The sequence below is a fragment of the Ahaetulla prasina genome, chromosome 12 (genome assembly GCF_028640845.1).
Source record: "Ahaetulla prasina isolate Xishuangbanna chromosome 12, ASM2864084v1, whole genome shotgun sequence".
Lineage (NCBI taxonomy): Eukaryota > Metazoa > Chordata > Lepidosauria > Squamata > Colubridae > Ahaetulla > Ahaetulla prasina.
In genome coordinates, this window is record NC_080550.1 from 8575534 (window position 1) to 8599546 (window position 24013).

A 24013-nucleotide genomic window follows, 5' to 3' on the forward strand; every position below is an offset into this window, starting at 1 on the left:
CCAGCACCAGAGTTCAAAGGCCTCAATTCTTTGGCACTCAGCCTTCCTTATGGTCCAACGTTCACAACCATCCATTGCAACCGGGAACACCATAGCCTTGACTATACGCACTTTTGTTGGCAGGGTGATGTCTCTGCTTTTTAGTATGCTGTCTAGATTGAATAATGTATAGACGTTCACTAAAGGAAGATACAGGTAGTCCTTGACTTACAACAATTCATTGAGTCACCGTTCAAAGTTACAACACCGCCAAAAATGATTTTTCACACTTATGACCATTGCAGCATCCCCACGGCCACATGATCAAAATTCAAACACTAGACAGATGACGTATTTATGACGGTTGCAGTGTCCCAGGGTCACGTGATCCCCTTTCGCGACCTTCTGACAAGCAAAGTCAATGGGGAAGCCAGATTCACTTAACAACCGTGTTATTAAGTTATCCACCCCAGTGATTCCCTTAATAATTGTGCCAGGAAAGGTTGTAAAATGGAGCAAAATTCACTTAAGAACTCTTGCTTAGCAAGAGAAATTTGCAACCCAATTGGGCTCGTAAGTCGAAGACTACCTGTAATGAACAGGACCAACGCTCAAAATAGATGCTGACAGCCGTTTTCTCTTTCACTTTTCTTCTCTTGGGCTCATCCCCTTTTCTCTTTGTGAGACCTATCCTGCTCTCTCTTTTGTTACTTTTTATTCTTTTTAAAAAATATATTATTGTTTTATTTTTTTAAATTTTTTTTTATTTACATTTATATCCCGCCCTTCTCCGAAGACTCAGGGCGGCTTACAGTGTATAAGGCAATAGTCTCATTCTATTTGTATATTTTACAAAGTCAACTTATTGCCCCCCCAACAATCTGGGTCCTCATTTTACCTACCTTATAAAGGATGGAAGGCTGAGTCAACCTCGGGCCGGGCTTGAACCTGCAGGAATTGCAGGCTGCTGTGTTCTAATAACAGGCTTATAACAGCCTGAGCTATTTTTATTTATAAAAAATACAAAACAGTAAAACAAACAAAACGAAACGAAACGAAAGCAACCATTCAACCCTAACAACAAGAACAAAAAGAAGAAAAGAAGAAAAAATTGTAGAAAAAAAAAGAGGAAAAATGTGATCGATTATATTTAACATTTAGGATCCACCCTGGCTGGGTGCTAAAAGAAAACAATAAGCATTAAATTGTCCTCCCCATAGGCTACAAGGTAGATAGAGATTTTATCAGAGGCCTGAATTTTTCTGTTGAAAAACTCAATTATAATTGAACCAAGCACCACACACAACTCCATGTGAGAATCACAGATCTCCCAAATCTGGGGGTGGGGGGCAAGAAATTAATGCAATATGCATTTTAACATGAGCATGTATAAACTTATCCAGTCTGCAGTTTTGTTTTATTTTTGAGAGGGAACATTCCAGAAAGTGCAGACCTTTTAATAGTCTACGTTGAAAGGTCTGCGCTTTCTAGAATGTTCCCTCTCAAAAATCTATACAAAATCTCAAAAAACATACACAAAAACACTTTAAAATAAAAACAAAACATAACAAAACCACAGACTGGATAAATTAAAGAAAAACATACACACGTGAGAATAATGCTGGAAATTCCATATACATTTTGACACCAACTCTTCAAAAAGTTAAACAATGCAAAAGTGAAATGAAAGGAACAGAAGCTGGAAACACGAGAAGTTTGACAAATTTACCACAAATTTGCAGAGTGATGAGGACATTCGCACTTTCTTCTTCCCAAATAAAAACAGAATATTTTAGCATGCATTTGTTGCAAAGCTATCCTAGGAAACTAGATATGTGACAGTTTGATGGCATTTATTATTTGATGCTTTGGTCTTACAGCCACATCTTTCCATCAAACATAAAAAAAATTCTTTAGTAATTTGTAAATACTTTCAGTCGTTAAACAGTAACAATTCAAATATTAGTGAAAGGTACGTGCCATTTATTGCCCAATTGTGATTTCTGATTACACCCACCATTTTAGAGAAGATTGCAAAGCTCTCTCCTTTTGAAAATTATTATTTATTTATTTAGGCTTTATACAAATTGAGGAGATTTGTATTGAACGGTGTGAAGAAAGTCATCAATTGTTCTTGAGAAATTAACATCAAGGCTGAACATTCCACCAATCAATCAATCAATCAATCAATCTTCCTTTTGAAAGTCATTTGTAACTCCTACATGAGGAAGTAGTTGGAAGAAAGACAGTATTGTTTTTAAAAACAAATCACAAACCAGGCTCTGAAGAAGAAAGTGCATTTCTTTAAATGCAGCATTTCCCAAATAATTATATTCACTGCACCATTAGGGCAAACAAGATGGTGTACAAGTTAGTTTCTTGCTTATTTTCCAGATAATCGGAAAACATAACTGTATGGCCATTATCATTACTAATATTAAGCATCATGTGAAAATAATCTTGTCTACAGGTAATTATTGGAGGAAAAAAATGTGAATTTTTTATGATCCCGATTACATTTATGACAAGAAGGTAACACACTGTTTATCTTTGCTCTCTCAATTGTCTCAAAGTGGAAAATAATTTTGTGTGACTTACCTATACAATAGTAACGATCCAACTTATCCCACAGACTCTCTGCATCTGGTTTTAGTAGATTAATGCTTTTCATGGGCTCGTATACAGAGCCTAAAGGAAGAAATTAGGAGGCCTCGATTACAATCACAGCAAAGAAACCAAAACAAAAAAACAAAAAATGCAGGCCTTCAGAAAATATTCTCAAGTATGCTTTCGTTCACTTCTATTGGGTTATTTGTATTCAGCTGTTGTGCCTCACTTTTCCAAAAGGTAACCAGGAGACTCCACGGAAATATAAACACAGCATTCAGTTAAAATGTTTATTGCGTGGAGAAGAAGAGAAAAACCGCTTTTTAGAATTCTTCTTTGCAGGAATATACCCCAGTTGGTATTTCCTGCGTATTGAGAAATTTGGTATGAAGTATGAATAACAACTTGTGCAATCCAATCAAAACATTGAACCAACTCTGCACCAGCTATTTACTCAACTATCTATAAAATACTCTGAAAGAATCAGCAACTAATACATGTGGGATGACCAATCTTGCAAAATAAATTTAGGGCGACTTGTCGTGAGTTCCAGGAGTTACTCTTTAACACCCTGCACAGTCTCGCAACACATACCAACAACTTGCAATGGAATGAGGAATCAATCAAGATGCACTTGAACGTATGACCTAAGGGTAGCTCATAAAATTATCTGCTACAATGTCCTACCTATCAATGACTACTTCAGCATTCAATCACAACAACACACGAGCACACAATAGATACAAACTCTAGGTAAACCGCTCTAAACTCGATTGCAGAAAATACGACTTCAGCAACAGAGTGGTCAATGCCTGGAACGCACTACCTGACTCTGTGGTTTCATCCCAAAATCCCACAAATTTTAACCTAAGACTGGCTACTGTTGACCTCACTCCAGTCCAAAGAGGTCTGTAAGGGGCGTGCATAAGCGCACCAGCGTGCCTTCCGTCCCTGTCCTAATGTTTCTTCTATTTGTATCTATTTTATGTATCCAATCCATGCTTATACTTATTATCTAACACGTTCTTGACAAATAAATAAATAAATAAATAAATGTTCAGTTGGTACGTCCCAAAAGTGCTTTTCAAAAGGCAACTGGACTTTCTTGGGGTTTTTTTCCTTGAAAACATTTCGCTTCTTCTGTTCTGACTGAATGGTAGGGAATAGAAGGATTCATTTATTCCCCACCATTCAGTCAAAATTGAAGAAGCTTCTTGGATGAGAAATGAAATGTTTTCAAGGAAAAAAATAATAGAAGTCCTGTTGCCTTTGGGACAACCGTGACCTGGGTGATTGAGTATCTCCGTAGACAGTTGATTTGGTTTAACCATGAGTTGAAACTAATGTTTACATCAATCAGATAACATGGAAATTAGCCTAGTTATTTTCAAATCTTTTATGGATCTAATTTTATGAATCCTTCGTGCTTTCTCTATATACAAAGAAAAACTTGACCTTTCTCATCTCAAACATCACCGTCTATTTTCATGTTCTTTTATAATGAGGTCTCTTGAGTAAGAAAAGAGCTATTGACAGAAGCCCGTTATTTATTAAAAATTCAGGGCTTTCCTTTTCAGCTCTTGACCGCACATTATTTACTGTGACCTGTTTCACTTAAGAGGAATTCTGAATGAAAAGGCACTTGGCGGGAAAAATTCCCTCTTCAATTACAACAGCTCTTGTCCACGTAACAAGATGCCCTGATCCACTACAACAAATAATATCTTGAATCTCCACATAAAAGATTTTTAAAAGGTTTATCCTTTAATTCCCAATTAGTAGTCAAGAATGCAGCAGACCAGATGATAATTTTCAAGATTATTCATTTGTTCAAATGTGCTGCTGCTGGACAACTTTTGAGATTTTATGGCATGTAGGAGCTCAGGTTTAGGGGTATTTTTGAGCGCGACAAAGAAATACTTCTTCACAATTGCATCATGCATTCTACCTCATTAAATATTTCTATTTCCTAGTCTCAGGATCCCTTTCCATTCTTTAAAAAAAAACGGTTGAAGATTCCTAAGAGGTTTGGTTTATGTGGATTGTGATCTATCAAAATTTACTGTGCTAGACATTTAAACCAAAAAAAATGTTAAAATATTTATTTATTGGACTTGGATGAACTCTTGAAATGGTCTTCTGGAAAGGCTCCCCAGACCACACTTTGAGACATTAGGACAAGAACAGAAATACCCTGTTCTGCAACCCAGCAAGACAGACACAGACTTCAGAGGATAATTAGAACTGCAGAAAAAACAATGGCTACCAACCTGGCTTCCATTGAGGACCTGTAAACTGCATGAGTCAAAAAGAGGGCTGTGAAAATATCTACAGACCCCTCACATCCTGAACGTAAACTGTTTCAACTCCTACCCTCAAAACAATGCTATAGAGCACTGCACACCAGAACAACTAGCCACAAGAACAGTTTTTTCCCGAACGTCATCACTCTGCTAAACAAATAATTCCCTCAACACTGTCAAACTATTTACTAAATCTGCACTACTATTAATCTTCTCATCGTTCCCATCACCCATCTCCTCCCGTTTATGACTGTAACTTTGTCGCTTGTATCCTTACAATTTATACCGATATTGTTTCCTGATTGCTTATTTGTACCCTATGACTATCATTAAGTGTTGTAAGTGTTGTACCTTGAGTTAAGGTATCTTTTCTTTTATGTACACTGAGAGCATATGCACCAAGACAAATTCCTTGTGTGTCCAATCACACTTGGCCAATAAAAAATTCTATTCTATTCTATTCTATTCTATTCTATTCTATTCTATTCTATTCTATTCTATTCCTATTCCTATTCTATTGAAAATGATGCATCTCATGACAATATCGATGGTTTTAAAGCAGGGCTCTTCAAACTAAGCAACATTAAGATTTGTTGACTTCAATTCCCAGAATTCCACAGCCAGCATTCTGGGAGTTGAAGTTCACAAGTCTTAAAAGTAGCCAAGTTTGAAAGCCCCTGGTTTAAAATGCAAGCAGTGTCTTGGAAAATAGCACTGGTTGGTTTCTTCCTAGATATAAGGGCTATGTTAAAAAGCTTATGATGAATCTCAGATTAAATTGCTTTAGGCCGGCCTCTTTTCTCTTGCCATTTTATCCTATAGAATCAGTTATTAATAGAGGAAACCCTAGTACTATATCAATAGATACATTAATTAAATTAACTCTACAATTCCCTTATAGCACGCAGGTTTGAGCCACAGACCATAATCTAATTGGAAAATCACGGAAGGACTCATTTTGTGGGGAAGGCAAAAATGAAGTCAACTAATTTCTAAGGACTTCATCATTTTCTAAAGCCAAAGATAAATATATAATTTATCAGAATTAAATGTCATTCCAACCATTAGTAGTATAATCCTGCCCATCATCGCACCCATAATCACTTGATTGAGATGGGTGGCTATAGGAATTGAATAAACAAATAAAACTAAGATAAATAAGCAGTGATCAATAAAAATACAACAAATATTACTGAAAAAAGCAAGTACATTTACAGAACCCTACTGCTAAGCCAGTTCATGGTAAGGGAAGATTCTATTTAAGGATGGTTCTATAGGACTGCTCTATTTAAGGATGGTTCTATAGGACTGCTCTATTTAAGGATGGTTCTATAGGACTGCTCCCTGTTTCTTGTTTTTTTTTTTCCTTCTCTCTTCTGTGATTTTTTCACACAAAACAGTTAATGATAATCTTCCTAAATTGATGAAATTGCCTTGCAACCAATGGTTATTAATACTGAATTACATGTGAGTTTGCTTGATTCCTGTGTCAGAAACGCCCAGGAATGCCCAGCTAGAAGCTCTTTTCATGTCCCTATTAATATGCCCACCAAAATGGGCATATCTACCTATCTATTTGCAATTACTCACTTTTGAACTGCTAGGTCAGCGGTAGCTAGAGTGAAGGACAGGAGCTCACTTCGACACGTAGCAGGGCTCGAACAAGGGCTTTCTGATTGCCACCCCAGCACCCTAACCCCATAAGCTACTGTGCTCCTTACATGTGCAGTACCAAGTCAATTTCACTCAATATTTCTGCACAGAAGCTCCCAAGGTAAAACATCCGAGATAGATTAGGATGGTGTGTTGTATGCAGGTAGTCCTTACTTAGCAGCTGCTTCGGACAGTGACTGTTCGCAGCTACAACAATGATGAAACACTTAACTTTGTGACCAATGCCGGCATTTATGGCCTTCACAGCATCTCTTTCATGCATTCACAACTACAATCATAATACATTGTCCTGTGGAGGGTCCTTGGTGCTCTCTGAGCTTGGTGGTTTTCTTACAGATGTTTCATGGCCCAAGTTAGGTAACATCATCAGCGCTAGCCAAATGTGACTGGGTCATGAAACATCTGCAAGAAAACCACCAAGCTGAGAGAGCAGGAAGAACTCTTCATTTCGACCCGGAGCTAAAAATATTCTCTTTTATCAGTACATTGTCCAGTGTGAAATCATGACAGTCATGGTCGTGTCATTTTTCTCTTAGTGACTACTTACTGAATGCATTGTGCTTGCTTATACTAGGGCCATTTACAGATACTAGCTATCTGTACTAGATACAGCTGTAAAGAGTGTTTGTCTATAGATATATCCATAACCATTTTTCTAAAATGTGAGTGGCGGTCAACAGTGCTGAAGCATGGAAACTATTGCATAACAGACTGGAATACAGTATACAGTATAATGACAGGTTAGTGCGGCAAAACGTATACTTACAAGGATATCTGCCATCTGCAGCCCACATAGAAATAAAACATCTGTTATTACAATCAAAGCATGGCCTCTGTTTCTCTTATCGTTTTAGGAAGAAAATACCACTTTCCATATATTCATTTAACACATTCAGCTGTTCTACTTCACATGATAGTAGCAGACATACACTGACCCCATTTTCAGCATCTTCAAGAAACTGAAGGGTTATCTCACTTTCATCAGCCTCCTTTACCCAAGGTCACCACTGGAAACCGATAAAGGATTTCTTGCTTAGACTAAGATTTAGCTTGAGCAACAACTACTTATCCTTATTTATCCTTGTTTTCAGCTTTGTCATCCATCCTTTACGTAGTATGGTTACCAGTTGCTTTGCTAAATGGGACAACTTGGTACGGCCAACTCTTCGCAGCCAACTCGCGGTGGGACACTTCAACTGGCCAACTCACTGCCAGACAAGTCGCTGAAGGACAATTCAATGGTTCAGTTTTAAGTATTTAAAATAATGTTAAACTTTATTTTAATTTTTGTCATTTACATTTTTATTTTGTCCCTCCTTTGGTATCCTTTAATGATTCTATTTCACCATTTTTTCAATATTAGTGTAACTCTTGTCCTGTGATGAATTGGCCATGGTGAGTTGCCATGGTGAGTTGGCCATGACGACTTGGCCATGGTGAGATGGCTGTGACAAGTTGGCCATGGTGAGTTGGCCGTGGTGAGTTGGGTGTGACAAGTTGGCCATGGTCAGTTGGCCATGGTCAGTTGGCCAAGGTGCATCGGCCACACCAAGTTGTCCTAGACCTTCAAGGACTATCTTTCATTCCTACATGCTAAATATCCTTTAATTGCACCTGATTATTCCACTTTCTTAAATGCAAGGGCATTTCCCAAATTTACCTTTCCATTGTTCTTGATCATGCAATGACTTCTGTATTTACAACATAGAGTTGTGAATTATTGCTGTTTTATTGTCCCTCGTAATGTTTTCAGGGTTAGCTAGCCAATGATGCCATTAAAGTTAATTATCATTTAACCCATCTGGAGTTCAGAATCATCTATAAAGGTTGAAGTTAATCAGGTAGTTTCAATATAAAGGACACAGCTTTCTAATACTGCATTTCCAACATGAAAATAAACAGGAATATCGTGTGAATTTAAAACACACACGTACAATAATAGCAAACTGATCCTTCGCATAAGTATAAGGATACGTATCAATTTTTGGTGACAGATTTTAATCAAAAACATTTTAAATGGACCAAGTATGTCATTAAATACCTCAAACACTCTGCTTAATAAATCCTGGATTGAACTTATATTTATTTATTAAGTTAGATTTACTGTTCCCCCAGTAGAGCCAACCATTCTACAGCAACCAATGTATACTGTCAAGATAGAAATATAACTCCATTATAAATGAAGCACACAGAGATAACACACAAATTTCTGTCACTGCTTTATCTTCAGGAGAAGCAAGGGAATACCTCATGAAAAAAATGTTTTGCTACCCATCCCTTCCCCAATACTCAGTTTAAAGGGGGGGGGGGTGAAACCCAAAGCACTTTAAAACTCCTATCAACACCTTTGTAAATCAGCGTGTGTAAAATATACAGGAAACTGTTATTCTGGCTAGGCTGCTGCGATACGTTCCCAATTCAAATTACAGTCCCTGGGAAGGGGGAAGAGGTGGTGTGCAAGCATGTCATGACAGAGGAGGAAGCAAATGTATAACAACAACTACTACAACTAGGAGACATGACACATGGTGACCTTATGACCTGCCATACTGGCAGAGACGTCCCAGCGGGCTTCATGAGGTCATAGGGCAGGCCCTCGTTCTAACTAGAGACATGACCTCAAATCAACCACCCACGAACTGCCAAAGGTTCACTTCATTCATGGTTCCAAAAAAAAAGAGAGAAAGAGACAGAGAAAGAGACAGAAATACCACAGAAAAGTGTGCAGAGTGAGAAAGAAAAGCTATAATTTTTATTCGGGGCATATTTTAAGCGGGTCTCAAGGCACACAAACAGAAAGTCAGAAACTACACAACTCCAAAAAAAGGGGGGGGGCATTCAGAAAAGGACAGCTGAAGCAATAAAAACCTTATAATTTAGAAATCTAACTCCTGCATGTAATTGTTTTACTAGAAAGGAGGTAGCGATTGCTGCAAAAATTGGGAAAAAACAAAACCTCCACAAATCGTGGTTGGATTTTCATGTTGAGTTTAAGAAGGTGACATGACAGCAGTTTCCCAATATTTGAGGCACATACACAAAGAAGAGGGGAGGGTCACCCTATTCTCCAAAGCACCTGAAAGCACGACAAGAAGTAATGGATTGAGGGAAACTAATCAAGGAGAGAACCAAGAACTAAGGAGAAATTTCCTGGCAACGAAAACAATTAATCAGTGGAACGACTTGCCTTCAGAAGTTGTGGGTGTTCCAACACTGGAGGTTTTTAAGAAGAGATTGGACAGTCAGATGTCTGAAATGATACAGGGTTTCCTGCCTGAGCAAGGGGTTGGACTGGAAGACCTCAAAGGTCCCTTCCAACTCTGTTATTCCGGATGAAAGTGAAGTGAATACGTGCATTACCAACATCCCCCGCCTCCATTGGTGGTTTCTACTGGTTCGCCCCAGTTTGGGCGAACCGGTAGTGGCGGTAGTGGGAAGCTCCACCCACCCACCCGGACGTCATCATGGATGCTCTGCGTGAGTGCGAAGTTTCTGCACATGCGTGGAAGGGCCATGGGCGAGTGAAGTGAGCGTTGTTGTGCCTCATCCTCCCTCCTCTCCTCAGCCAGGCCCCTCCCGTCTCCTCCCGGGCCTGTTAACAGACTCAGAGTCTGATAATGAAGATGAACGGCCTGTCATGCTTCCAGCCCCCGGCCCTGGCCCCATGTCCGGACAGGATGTCAGGAATGAACAAACAAACCTCACTCCTACAGCGTGTGAGCAGGGAGCCAGCCACGTGCTGGAATTACCAACAGCAGATCCAGCTGAAGAGAATTCACAGTGTGAGGATCCTCGCTTTCGGAGATATGAGAGGCGACGCCAGCAGAAGGGAGGGAGGGGCAGGCCTGGATAAATGCTGAGTCATGGAGCCATACCCCACAGCCTATATAAAGGACCTGCTTGTGGCATTCCAACCTTGAGTCAAGCAAAGTCTCATCTAGTTTGCTGAAGTCACAACTTGGACTCCTGCCTGCCCTGAGAAACCTGGAAGGAATTTGGCAAAGCTGCAGAGGCTTCGTGGCCATGCTTGATACGGACTTCCTAGACCCGGTCATCGGAGGGGGAGGGGGACACGACAAGCGTGAACTCACAGTTCCAAGCCAGTAGCGAAGGCAAGTGGAACCCACTACTGCCCCTCTCCCACTTCTGGGATGCAAGCAAAAAAAAAAAAAGTGGGGGGGATGGGAATCACACAGATATCTTATGAATGCATGGCATGTATTGCAGACACATTTCTTGAACATTTCCTGGAAATTCAAAACTGACATTTCACCGTTCCGCAGCATTCTCTCTGACGCAGGGAAAGCAAACCGAAGGATAACAATCGTTTTCATAAGCTGAGTAAGGTGAGCTGATAAAACAAATTAAGGCGCCCGTCCAAAAGAATGAGATTGAAACCTGCGATTACTCATTTTTTCATACTCTTCTTACGATATAATGTAAAAATCCTTTTATTATGTTCTGATAGGACACAGTATCTTCCCGGCATCATTATAAAGCTCCACCATGAACTTGTGGAAAAGTTTATATTGTATGCATGCGCAACTAAATAACCAATGCCAGAATGTCTGTGTTTGCTAGTTAGCTAAAGACCAGTGGTGGGCTATACGATAGTGGAGTTATAAAACTACAAAAAAAAAAAGAACTACCCATTTTTATCAAAGTTATTTTATAGCTAGTAGAGTAAACCAACAATTACATGAACTGGGCACGGCTAGTCTAGTGAAGAGAAGGACCAGGGGAGACATGATAGCCGTCTTCCAATATTTGAGGGGCTGCCCCAGAGAGGAGGGGGGTGTCAAGCTATTTTCCAAGGCACCTGAAGGCCAGACAAGGAATAATGGATGGAAACTGACCAAGGAGACATTCAACCTGGAAATGAGGAGGAACTTTCTGACAGTGAGAACAATCAACCAATGGAACAGAAGTTGCCTTTGGAAGTTGTGGGAACTTCATCACTTTTTTTTTTTTTATTTGCATTTATATCCCGCCCTTCTCCGAAGACTCAGGGCGGCTTACACAGTGTTAAGCAATAGTCTTCATCCATTTGTATATTATATACAAAGTCAACTTATTGCCCCCAACAATCTGGGTCCTCATTTTACCTACCTTATAAAGGATGGAAGGCTGAGTCAACCTTGGGCCTGGTGGGGCTTGAACCTGCAATATTGCAGGCAGTTGCTGTTAGTAACAGGCTGCATTAGCCTGTTGAGCCACCAGAGGCTTTCAAGAAAAGATTGGACTGCCATTTGTCAGAAATGGTATAGGGCAGTGGTGAAATCCAAATTTTTTTGCTACTGGTTCTGTGGGCGTGGCAGGGAAGGATCCTGCAAAATCTCCATTCCCACCCCACTCTGGGGCAAGCCAGAGGTGGTATTTGCCGGTTCTCCGAACTGCTCAAAATTTCCCTTACCGGTTCTCCAGAACCTGTCAGAACCTGCTGGATTTTACCCCTGGTATAGGGTCTCCTGCTTGAGCAGGGGGTTGGACTAGATGACCTAGAAGGTCCCTTCCAACTCTGTTAAAACTGTAATTCCAGCTCATGAGTCATTTCCTCACAAGGATTACTGTAATTCAAATGACCATCTAAAAATCTAAGTTTCATAACTAATGTTGCACCGGACAGGTAAAAAAACACATAAAGTCCACAGTTGCTTTCATCTCCCACTTCTTCTTCTTTTAATCTACAGAATACTTTTTTTTTTATAAAAGAACACAAATTGTTCATTTCTCAAAACAGACCGCATAATTTCAATTATAGAATAAAATTTTGGAGTGGAAGAATTATAAAGGGCTCATCAATGGAGGCTTAGACATTAAAAATAAAGGCAACCAAAGGTTCGCATCAAAAAAAAAAAAAAGAGAGGGAGGGAGGGAACAGTATTTTTCTATAGACACTATTGATAATTGCCATTTACAATCCAATCTGAGCAAAGGCCAGAACTATTTGGTCAGATTCTTTTCACATATTTTTGTGGAAAATACTCTAACAGATATACTGAAGAGCACATTTCCCTCTTGCCAGACTCATTGATGTTTTATTGCCTGCTTTTTCTTTTTAATGCTGGATGCCACAACTGGATCTCCCACTTCTGTTCTTCCCCAAATCTTCTTACTGGCCATTGGGACCAATATTTTAATTCGTTGCATACTGTACATGGCTATCTACGATTTTTGCAGATGTATTTGAACTGAGGATGGAGGGTCTCTTCCCTGAGCCACAGAAGATGTGTCAAATGCATCAGTATTTTTTTTTTCATGTATCACTGTATGTATTACTTTTATGTATCACATAAAATAAGATTATATCAAAGGAATTTCATACATAGCAGCAGGGGTGAAGTCCAGAAGGTTCTGACAGGTTCTGGAGAACTAGTAGCAGAAATTTTGAGTTCGGAAAACCAGAAAAGATTTTGTAATATCCTTTCCTCGGGAGTGGGGTGGGAATAGAGATTTTGCAGTATCTTTCCCTTGGAGTGGGAAGGGAATGGGGATTTTGCAGTATCCTTCCCCTGGAGTAAGGTGGGAATGGAGATTTTCCAATATCCTTCCCCTGGAGTGGGGAAGGAATGGGGATTTTGCAGTATCCTTCCCCTGGAGTAAAGTGGGAATGGAGATTTTGCAATATCCTTCTGCCAGGAGTGGGGAGGGAATGGCAATTTTGCAGCATCCTTCCCCTGGAGTGGGGAGGGAATGGCGATTTTGCAGTATCCTTCCCCTGGAGTGGGGAGGGAATGGCGATTTTGCAGTATCCTTCCCCTGCCACGCCCACCAAGCCACGCCCACAGAACTGGTAGTAAAAAAAAATTGGATTTCACCACTGCATAGCAGGCAGCCTTCAATGTGTTTATCCTTGACCGGCCTGCTGTAGCACGAGAAACACTATTCAGAAATATAAGGTGGGACTTTAGAACTTCGTTACTATACATGTTGACAGCAGCAAGACTTACTGTATGAGCAAAAAATTGGAAAGACACTTCGATATCTACCCTGGATGAATGGATGCAGAAGCTGATGGGAGTTGGCTGAAATGGCAAAACTAATTACTCTGATTAAAGGGAAGAACACAAGCGCCTTTGTTTCCACATGGAAACCGCTTCTGAACTTTGTGCTTGATGTGGAAAAGGATGTAATTTTGACGTTGGGTTTTACAGATGAGATTGATAGATCTTTATAGAAATGGCTTGTTCTTACTATTATGGAAAAACAAAAAGCTGTGATTTGATGCCAATGCCTTATTCTACTGCAACAGAGAGAGCTGGAAGTCAATGCTTCTCGGTTGTTGTTTTCTTTTCTCTACCTTCCCTCGCTTCTTTCTCCTCCTTCCTCTCCCCTTCCATTGCTCTTTTATTTACTTTCTGTATTTTGAATTTTATAATAGTTTATAACCTAATAAAAATGTTTGGGGGAAAAAAAGAAAGAAAAGAAATATGAGGTGGGAACTCTGTGCTAAGACATGCCTTCCAAGCAACACCGGAAGCAAATTCAAATACTTGACTGCCGAGTCTGTTTTGACCGTGGATTGCTATGAAAGCAAAGCGGCTCCTTTGCTTTCCATGTTATCCTGCTACCCAAACAGACCAGGTCTTGTTAGCCTGCAGTAGAGGTAAGTCCCTGACTTACAATGATTTGTTTAGCGACTGTTCGAAATTACGATGAGCCTGGAAGAAAGTCACCGATGGCCAGTACTCGCACTTATCGCAACAGTCGCGTGATCAAAATTTGGGCAACTGGCATGGTTGCAGAATGTTGGGGTCACCTGGTCACCCATTTGTGACATTCCCAACTGGCTTCCGACCAGCAAAGATAATGCAGGTAGTCCTCGACTTACAACAGTTCACTTAGTGAACCATTCGAAGTTACAATGGCACCAAAAAAAAAAAAGTGACTTATGACCGTTTTTCACACTTATTTCAGTTATGACCATTGCAACATTCCCCAAGGTCACGCGATTTACATTCGGATGTTTGACCATGGACTCACATTTACGACGACGGCAATGTCCCAAGGGCCCCCCAAGGCTGTGTGCTCTCCCCACTTCTCTTCTCTCTGTATACCAATGACTGCATCTCCAATGATCCATTTGTTAAGCTACTGAAGTTCGCAGATGACACAACAGTGATTGGTCTCATTCGAGACAATGACGAATCCGCATATAGACGAGAGGTCGAAGGACTAGCCTTGTGGTGCAACCAAAACAATCTGGAACTGAACACACTCAAAACCGTAGAAATGGTGGTAGACTTTAGGAAAAACCCTTCCATACTTCCACCTCTCACAATACTTTGACAACACAGTATCAACAGTAGAAACCTTCAAATTTCTGGGTTCTATCATATCGCAAGATCTCAAATGGACAGCTAACATCAAAAACATCATTAAAAAAGGACAACAAAGAATGTTCTTTCTGCGCCAACTCAGTAAGCTCAAACTGCCCAAGGAGCTGCTGATCCAGTTCTACAGAGGAATTATTGAGTCTGTCATTTGCACCTCTATAACTGTCTGGTTCGGTTCTGCAACCCAACAAGAAAAACACAGACTTCAGAGGATAATTAGAACTGCAGAAAAAATAATTGCTACCAACCTGCCTTCCATTGAGGACCTGTATACTGCACGAATCAAGAAGAGGGCCGTGAAAATATTTGCAGATCCCTCGCATCCTGGACATAAACTGTTTCAACTCCTACCCTCAAAACGACGCTATAGAGCACTGCACACCAGAACAACTAGACACAAGAACAGTTTTTTCCCGAAGGCCATCACTCTGCTAAACAAATAATTCCCTCAACACTGTCAGACTATTTACTGAATCTGCACTACTATTAATCGTTTCATAGTTCCCATCACCAATCTCTTTCCACTTATGACTGTATGACTATAACTTGTTGCTGGCAATCCTTATGATTTATATTGATATATTGACCATCAATTGTGTTGTAAATGTCGTACCTTGACGAACGTATCTTTTCTTTTATGTACACTGAGAGCATCTGCACCAAGACAAATTCCTTGTGTGTCCAATCACACTTGGCCAATAAAATTCTATTCTATTCTATTATGTGATCCCCTTTGGTGACCGTCTGACAAGCCAGGTCAACGAGGAAGCCAGGTTCACTTAACAACCATGTTACTAATTTAAGAACTTGAGGCGATTCCCTTAACAACTGTGGCAAGCGAGGTTGTAAAATGGGGCCAAACTCACCTAACAAATGTCTCACTTCACAACAGAATCTTCGGGCTCAATTGTGGCCGTAAGTCGAGGACTACCTGTCCTATGAAGTGGGACGCGGTGGCTTAGTGGGTAAGGCACTGAGCTTGTCAATCAAAAAGTTGGCAGTTCAGCGGTTCGAATCCGTAATGCCGCGTAACGGGGTGAGCTCCCGTGACTTGTCCCAGCTTCTACCAACCTAGCAGTTTGAAAGCAGGTAAAAAATGCAAGTAGAAAAATAGGGACCACCTTCGGTGGGAAGGTAACAGCATTCCGTGTGCTTTTGGCGTTGAGCCATGCCGGCCACATGACCACGGAGACGTCTTCGGACAGCGCTGGCTCTTCGGCTTTGAAACAAGATGAGCACCGCCCCCTAGAGTCGGCAACGACTAGCACGTATGTTGCGAGGGGAACCTTTACCTTTACCTGTCCTATGAAAGATTGGCACCAGCATGGTTATGACCAGGTCCCGACTATGGTATTGCTTCAATCAAGGCAGACATAATAGCCATTTTTAAGCTGACACTTCCCATCAGTAAGCAGCCATCCTTGCATCAATAGAGCGTCTGTTTGTGTTACTGTATCCACATCACCCCACAACACCAAATAAGAGACTTGTTAAAGAGTCAACATACTTACCCGACCACAAGAACGCACGAGACGGGGTGCCTCTGTCAGTATGTGAAGTGGCCATTTCAGGCTGTTGCAGCTAATCACAAACGTTGCCAGGCTAAACTACTGCAATTTTTGAAAACGGTTTAGTGAGGGTTAGAAGCAATCAGGTTTTAAATTAAGCAAAAAAGCAGTGTTAGCAAAGTTATTCACATCATGCCGTAGACAATAAGGAGAATAATTAGATTAATAGGCTTTCCTTCTGTACTGCAAAAGTTTATTTTCCCATACTGGTTTTTTTTTGGGGGGTTGTTTGTTTTTTTAATCACTGGCTGAAGCAGCGTTGTTTACAGGGACAGAATGCCCAACTGCTGTTCCTACGGCAATAATATTATTCAACTCATTTTTTAAAAAAAAAATTATGTCAGACAATATTGAGTGTTTACAATAACAAAATAAAAGAATCCCCTGTTCCAATCAAATAAATGTCATCTCCAAATCAAAACCGTTTGCTCTTGGGTAAATGGAACATGTAAATCATTTGTTAACCCAAAGAGTACACTTGGATATTGTAGATTCCTCAAACGTAGGCTTATTTTGTGTGACTCTTAAGCTTCCCGTTACAAGAGTCCATAAGTAAGTTTTAGGTTTGCTCAGCGGATATATTTCTATTTGCTCAAATTCCATCCCTTGATTGAACTACCCAGCTAGACTTAGACCTATAATTACGGAGGTAGCCTTGAAAAGCTCTGCCATGGTTTCTAAGAGAGACATCGATTAGTTCTAACCCACTCCTGAGTTAATTAACCGTATCAATCATGCTCCATTTGGCTTTATGCTGTAGATATATGAATTACAAATTCTTCGAATGGGGACGGGGCGCTCTGCAAATATATGAAAAAATGCCTTGTGGTCGTTTGATTCCTATCACATTTCATTCAGGAGGCTCTTTTTTCATAACTTTCCCCACGACGCTGTGAGGTGGGTTGACAGAGCTCGTTGTGTTAAGGCAAGACTAGAATCTGGGTCTTCCTACATTTACAGGTAGTCCTTGACTTACAACCGTTGGTTTAGTGACTGTTCAAACTTACAAGGGCACTGAAAATAGTCACTTAGGCGGTTTTCCATACCTACAACTCCTGTAGCATCCCTATGGTCCCCTGATCAAAATTTGGATGCTTGGCAGCTGGCATGTACTTATGACGGTTGCAGTGCCTTGGGGTCACGTGATCACCTTCTGCGACCTTCTGACAAGCAAAGTCAAGGGGGGGGCCAGATTCCCTTAACAACCGTGAGGCTAACTTAACAATGCTCACTTAACAACGGTGGCAAGCAAGCTTGTAAAATGGGGCAAGGCTCACTAAACAACTGTCTTGCTTAGGAATGGAAATTTGGCCTAAGTTATGGTTTGTAAATTGAGGACTACCCATAGTCTGTTACACAATAATTATATAGGAGGATTTGAAAGTTCAGTTATAGTGAAATTTGTCAGGTATTATTCCTCATATCAAATTATACATGCATTCGAATAACCCAGTTTTTATCAGGTTACTGTACAGTATTTAAACAGCAGTGATTTAACATTTGACATTAGTTATATATTATGAGCAAAACAATCTTGTTGCCAATTGAGGTATGCCTAAATTAACTCATATGGTATTTGCAACAGCAGTGTATATCTATTCCATTGTGCTTGCTTCTGCGCAACTCAGAAGTTTATATAGTTTTATTTTAGCAAAACACAAACATTTATTAAAGTCTATCCTGTGTTTATAAGTGTTAACAGCTAAGAGGTGGTAATTGGAATCTCCAACGAGGACTATAACTAAGGTATATATCATATGAACGGTATTTATTTGCAACTACATTTTCTTACTCAAGGCAGTCAGGTAGAAACTCAGAATTTAAAATAAATAAATAAATAAATCCATGGCCCAAATACAAAAATAGAAAAGAAAGCGGTAGTTTTGGCTTCATTGCAATCTTTAATTTTACTTTAATACTCATTTTTACTATTTACAAAAATGCATGTATAACTTATTTGATAACAATATTTTTCAAACTCAGCAATTTTAAGTGGACTTCAACTCCCGGAATTCTCCAGCCAGCAGGGAAATCTAACTGTTGTTCAAGATTACGCTGTCCTTGAAATTTAAGAGCACTAGTTTATTCATGTATAGAAGGCTTCTTTAATTTATAATGTGTTAACAGGCCTTTATTTTGTGTATGATTTGAAAATCCAGTCCAAACAATGGTTTATTGACCAAAGTTGACTAGAAGAAACATAAGAGATACGTAGTAATCATCATGAACAGCAAACCAAATCTCCCCCCTCTCTAAGTAGATTTAAACTACAAATTGGAAACATATTTTCATTGTTTTCCTACATGGAAAGATACATCCACAGAAGTAAAGTAAAATGTAGCTGAAAAGAGGCAGGAGGAGATCATTATAAGTTACCAGGCCAAAGCATGCTGTGGATAGATTTTCTCTGGAGACCTTTATTAGTGATTTTTTATACTGAAAGGACAGCAAGAAATGTAAATAAGCAATCGCAGAATTTGCATTTCGGGGACAGCCAGAGCTCTGCAGCCACCTCTGCAAGTCACTTGTGAAGCTGCCAAATGCCTCAAGCAAAAGACAAAAATAGCTACAAGTCAAGGAAGGGAAGATTTATTGACTGATGGGGGGCCAAGGAAGGTAAAATCGTAAGGAAGAGAGTACATTTGTGAAGAGAAAAAGAAAAATCAATGAGAGAGAAACATTGGGAGATCAAATCACAGAATCAGAGAAAACGCTTGGAAAATAGAGTAGGAAAACGATTCAAGAAACTTGGAACATAAAGAGGATGAAAAGCAGAAGACAAGGACAAAAAACAGGGGAAAGCAAAGACTGCTGTAATTTCGCCCACTTGGGTTTCGCTTTAAAACTCTCCATGTGCCTCTGATAGCAAAGTATCAGAAACACCAGACAATCCCATCAAGAGAGAAAGATGGAAACTCGATCAGTTATGATCAGAAAAATATAGCACTTGCTAAAAGACAGAGGTTTGACTTCTGTCTTATGTTGACTACAATATATATAATATATATATATAAAGACCTTCCAAAATGTTCTGTAAAACTAGGATTTAATCCTAATCTTGGTGACCTGACCAAGCAAAATCGTACGATCAAAATAATGAATTCCATCGCGTTTAGGACCCCACTGAAAAATGCCTTGAGAGGACAGCATGTTAATCCAGGTTAGGTTTGAAAGACCTGCTTTCAAACCAATCATTGCTTATAATAAGCATACCTCTCTAAAGCAGAAAGCTCAGGTTTCCTCACTATGGCTTTTAGCCATGTAGGCAAAACAAGAGGAAACTTTAGAAACACTTAGCATTTTTTTTAATCGCTTGTTCTTGTATGTTTACAATACCTGCATGATCCTTATCTATACAGAAGCCCTAAAAGAGAATTTTAGATGTTTGTAAGGGCACGATTGCAGATCTCGGATATATATATATATATCTCCAAGATCTGCAATATATATCTATATATGATATAGATATATATTCCCATTAACTGATGCCTTGCACCAAAGGGTCAGCAAAGCCCCCTCCCAAAACTAACTCCTACTTTTCAATCCCTATTATTTAAATTTACTATAGCTGCCCAACTATAAAAAATATTTTGGCAGCCTGTTAGGAAATCTATCTTGAGTTCCACAGGGCAAAGTCTTAATTTCCCCCCCTCTTTTCAGAGGTGGGGGGGGAGAGAGGAAACAAAGGGATCTGGCCCAAAGTGAGCCCCTTCCAGCCCAGGAAGTGGGACACAAGGCTTGGAAAGGATCCCCTAAAACAGGGGTTCCTCAAACTTGGCCGCTTTAAGACTTGCGGATTTCAACTCCCAGAATTCTCCAGCTATGCTTGGCTGGAGAATTCTGGGAGTTGAAGTCCACAAGTTTTAAAGCAGCCAAGTTTGAAGACCTCTGCCCTTAAATTTTTAAGCCTTAACTTTTAAGCCCGGCGGGACTTCAACTCCCAGAATTCCCCAGCCAGCTTTGCTGGGAGTTGGAATTCCTCCAGAGGCTTAAAGTTGATAAGGTTGGAGACCTCTGATCAAGGGGACCAGGCAAAAGTTTCTGGGTAAGACTTATTTTAATTTAATTTAATTTTTTTACATTTTATAAAGGTCATTTAAAAAACAAAAACTTTCAGCTGCAGTCTTTTGAACTGCAAGTCCTCCCAGTTGTGGCTGGTTCTTTCTGGGAGCGAGGATGGGGGGGGGGGGGGAAAGAGAGAGAGAGAGAGAGAGAGAGAGAGAGAGAGAGAGAGAACAAGCACGAAAGAGGACAAGAAACGGGGCAGGCGCTCAGACTACAACTCCCAGAGTTCCCCGTTCAGAACGTTCCGCTCTTCCAAGGCTGGTAGAGGGAAAGCCGGGCTCGCGGGGCATCTTGGGAGCTGGAGTCCCAAACTCTCCCGCTTGCACAAGCGACCAAAGGGAAAGGCGATGCGAGACAAAGAAAGGGAAAGAAGACAACGCGGAGATGGGGGGGGGAGAGAAGTCAGACCTGAACGCTTGGAGCGGGCCCTCAGCTCCAGCATTTTCCAGCTCACATCGGCCATAGAAGACGCCATGGCGGCGGGAGAAGGAGGAGGAGGAGGACGAGCGGCCCGCTTAAAACTCCGCCCGAAGCGAATGGGCTGAAAGGCCAGGCCGCTTATCCCCGCCCCCTTGTCAGTAACCCAACGACGGTTGCTACGCTCAGCCGTAAATGCACACAGCCATATTATATATAGACCCCTACGCGCAGGCGCAATGCGCCGGTGCCGTAAAGCGAACCCGGAAGTCGCGCGGCCCCGTCAGAGGAAACTATGGGGGCCCCTTGCCGCCCCGCCCGGGGTCCCGTTCTCCTTAGGCGTGGCCGGTCCTCGCTGTTATGGCCGTTGCTGCTATTCATGACGGCCGGGCCGTTGCTGAAGCCCGGCCTGGCCCTGCAGAATGTCACCTCGCAGCTTTTCGGGGCCGAGGCTTTCGGGACTCTGGCCGCCTTCGGGGACTTCAACTCCGACAAGCAGACCGACCTCTTCGTGCTGAGGAGAGGTGAGAGGCCGAGGCCGGCTGAGGAGCTGCCCGGGGGCCTCGCTCTAGTCCAGGGGTCTCCAACCTTGGCCACTTTAAGCCTGGAGGACTCCAACTCCCAGAATTCCCCAACCAGCTTTGCTGTGCTCTGTATCTAAGCTGTGCTGGCTGGGGAATTCTGGGAGTTGGAGTCCTCCAGGCTTAAAGTGGCCAAGGTTGGAGACCCCTGCGTCTTATCAGTTTCAATCTGGGGGGGGAGGGGGAGGTGGGGAGGGATGATGGGAGTCTTTGGGGGGACTGATCCCCTCCCCCTTTTTTATTTATTCGGGGCTTTGAAAAGCTTAGAAATTGGTTGAAAAGTGCCAATTTAGGCATCCCTAAATAGATTTTTATTTTATTTTATTGGCCAACTGTGATTGGACACACAAGGAATTTGACTTTGGTGCATAGGCTCTCAGTGTACATAAAAAGACCAGATACATTCATCAAGAATCATAAGAATAGGATAGAATAGGGGAATAGAATAGAATAGAATAGAATAGAATAGAATAGAATAGAATAGAATAGAATAGAATAGAATAGAATAGAATAGAATAGAATAGAATAGAATAGAATAGAATAGAATTCTTTATTGGCCAAGTGTGATTGGACACACAAGGAAATTGTCTTGGTGCATACACTCTTAGGGTACATAAAAGAAAAGATGTGTTCCTCCAGAATCATAAGGTACAACACTTAATGATAGTCATAGGCTACAAATAAGCAATCGGGAAACAATATCAATATAAATCGTAAGGATACAAGCAACAAAGTTACAGTCATACAGTCATATGTGGAAGGAGATGGGTGATGGGAACGATGAGAAGATGAATGGTAGTGCAGATTTAGTAAGAGTTGTGTAAAAGTGGGTGCGAAGCAGGGGCCTTGGGGTGCTTTGTGGGTCCCTGCCGCACCCGTTCATTGGGTGATGGGAAAGATCAGCTTTTTTTAAAAAAATACTTCTCAGAACGATCCTAAGGATAAATTATTATAAACCTGTATCTTGTGTAATCTTGTGCCTTATATTGTGTCTGTGAGGGAGTTTTTCTCTTGCGGTTGGTTGGTACAATAGGAGTGAGCATTGGGGACTGACAGGGATCAAAAATATATATGTGAATTGCTCATTTGCCTCTGTTTTTCATTGCTCATTTTCTCTTTTATGAAGGTGCTGAATTTTGCCCCTTTTCGGTCTCACTTTCTATCTAGGACGGATATCAAAATAAAGGTTAAATTTTGCTTGGCTGCTCTTGGCTTAACTTGTTTTACCAATTGAGCAAGAGGCAACGCTAAAACCTCATTCCTCTTTATTAGATTTTTATCTCACCTTTATGCCAAGAAGTCCTCAACTTATGACCACAATTGAGCCCAAAATTCTTGTTGCTGTGAGACATTTGTTGAATTTTGCTCCATTTTACGACCTTTCCTGCCCGAGTTGTTAAATGAATCGTAGCAATTGTTCAGTTAGTCACACAGTTGCTAAGTGAATCTGGCTTCCCCCTTGAGTTTGTTTGTCTAAGGTCGCAAAAGGGGATCATGTGACTCCGGGACACTGCAACCGTCATAAATATGAGTCAGTTACAGAATTTTGATCAGGTGACCGTGGGAATGCTGCAACAGCTGCAAGTGTGAAAAACGGTCATAAGTCACTTTTTCCAGGGCCAGTGTAACTTTGAATGGTCACTAAGTGAACTGTTGTAAGTCAAGGACTACCTGTACTATATAAGTAACTCAAGGTGGCAAACATATCTAATACTCCTTCCTGTTCTTATTTTCCCCACAACAGGAACCATGAGAGCTGGGCTGAGAGAATGGGACTGGCCCAAAGTCACCCAGCTGGCTTTCATGACTAAGGCGGGTTCTAGAATTCCCAGTCTCCTGGTGATTGGCCCAAAGTCACCCAGCTGGCTTTCATGCCTAAGGCGGGACTAGAACTCCCAGTCTCCTGGTGATTGGCCCAAAGTCACCCAGCTGGCTTTCATGCCTAAGGCGGGACTAGAACTCCCAGTCTCCTGGTGATTGGCCCAAAGTCACTCAACTGGCTTTCATGCCTAAGGCGGGACTAGAACTCCCAGTCTCCTGGTGATTGGCCCAAAGTCACTCAGCTGGCTTTCATGCCTAAGGCGGGACCTAGAACTCCAGTCTCCTGATGATTGGCCCAAAGTCACTCAGCTGGCTTTCATGCCTAAGGCGGGACTAGAACTCCCAATCTCGTGATGATTGGCCCAAAGTCACTCAGCTGGCTTTCATGCCTAAAGTGGGACTAGAAGTCACCATCGCCTGGTGATAGGCCCAGTCACCCAGTCGGCTTTCATGCATAAAATGGGACTAGAACTCACTGTCTCCTGGTTTTCTAGGCCAGCACCTTAACCACCACACCAAACTGGCTTTGCCAACAAACTGATTTGCCAACAAATTTGTCAACAAATGAATCCCAAATAACCATGCGGGATTATTTTAATATAGCAAGTAGAACACATAAAATGATACTGACATCTTCCTGTAAAGTATTTGTACATTCTTCC

General features: G+C 41.1%; 2 protein-coding genes across 5 annotated transcripts in view; one reads left to right on the forward strand and one right to left on the reverse strand.

Moving 5' to 3' along the window:
- PHKB (phosphorylase kinase regulatory subunit beta) overlaps positions 1 to 21110 on the reverse strand; it is a 135630-nt gene extending 114520 nt beyond the window's left edge. Inside the window, exons 1-3 of one of the 3 annotated variants that reach the window (XM_058154771.1) lie at positions 20941 to 21080; positions 16411 to 16509; positions 2578 to 2667 (exon numbers count right to left, since the gene is read on the reverse strand). In XM_058154771.1, the coding sequence (XP_058010754.1) occupies positions 2578 to 2667; positions 16411 to 16465 (145 nt within the window). In that variant the 5' untranslated portion in view covers positions 16466 to 16509; positions 20941 to 21080. Of the gene's footprint in view, positions 1 to 2577; positions 2668 to 16410; positions 16510 to 20940 lie in introns of all 3 variants that reach the window. The other 2 variants (XM_058154770.1, XM_058154769.1) reach the window with 2 other exon arrangements.
- Positions 21111 to 21196: 86 nt separating this feature from the next.
- Positions 21197 to 24013, forward strand: part of ITFG1 (integrin alpha FG-GAP repeat containing 1) — a 115384-nt gene continuing 112567 nt past the window's right edge. For both annotated transcript variants that reach the window (XM_058154772.1, XM_058154773.1), the window contains exon 1: positions 21197 to 21473. In XM_058154772.1, coding sequence (XP_058010755.1) covers positions 21245 to 21473 — 229 coding nt within the window. In that variant the 5' untranslated portion in view covers positions 21197 to 21244. The remainder of the gene's footprint in view (positions 21474 to 24013) is intronic.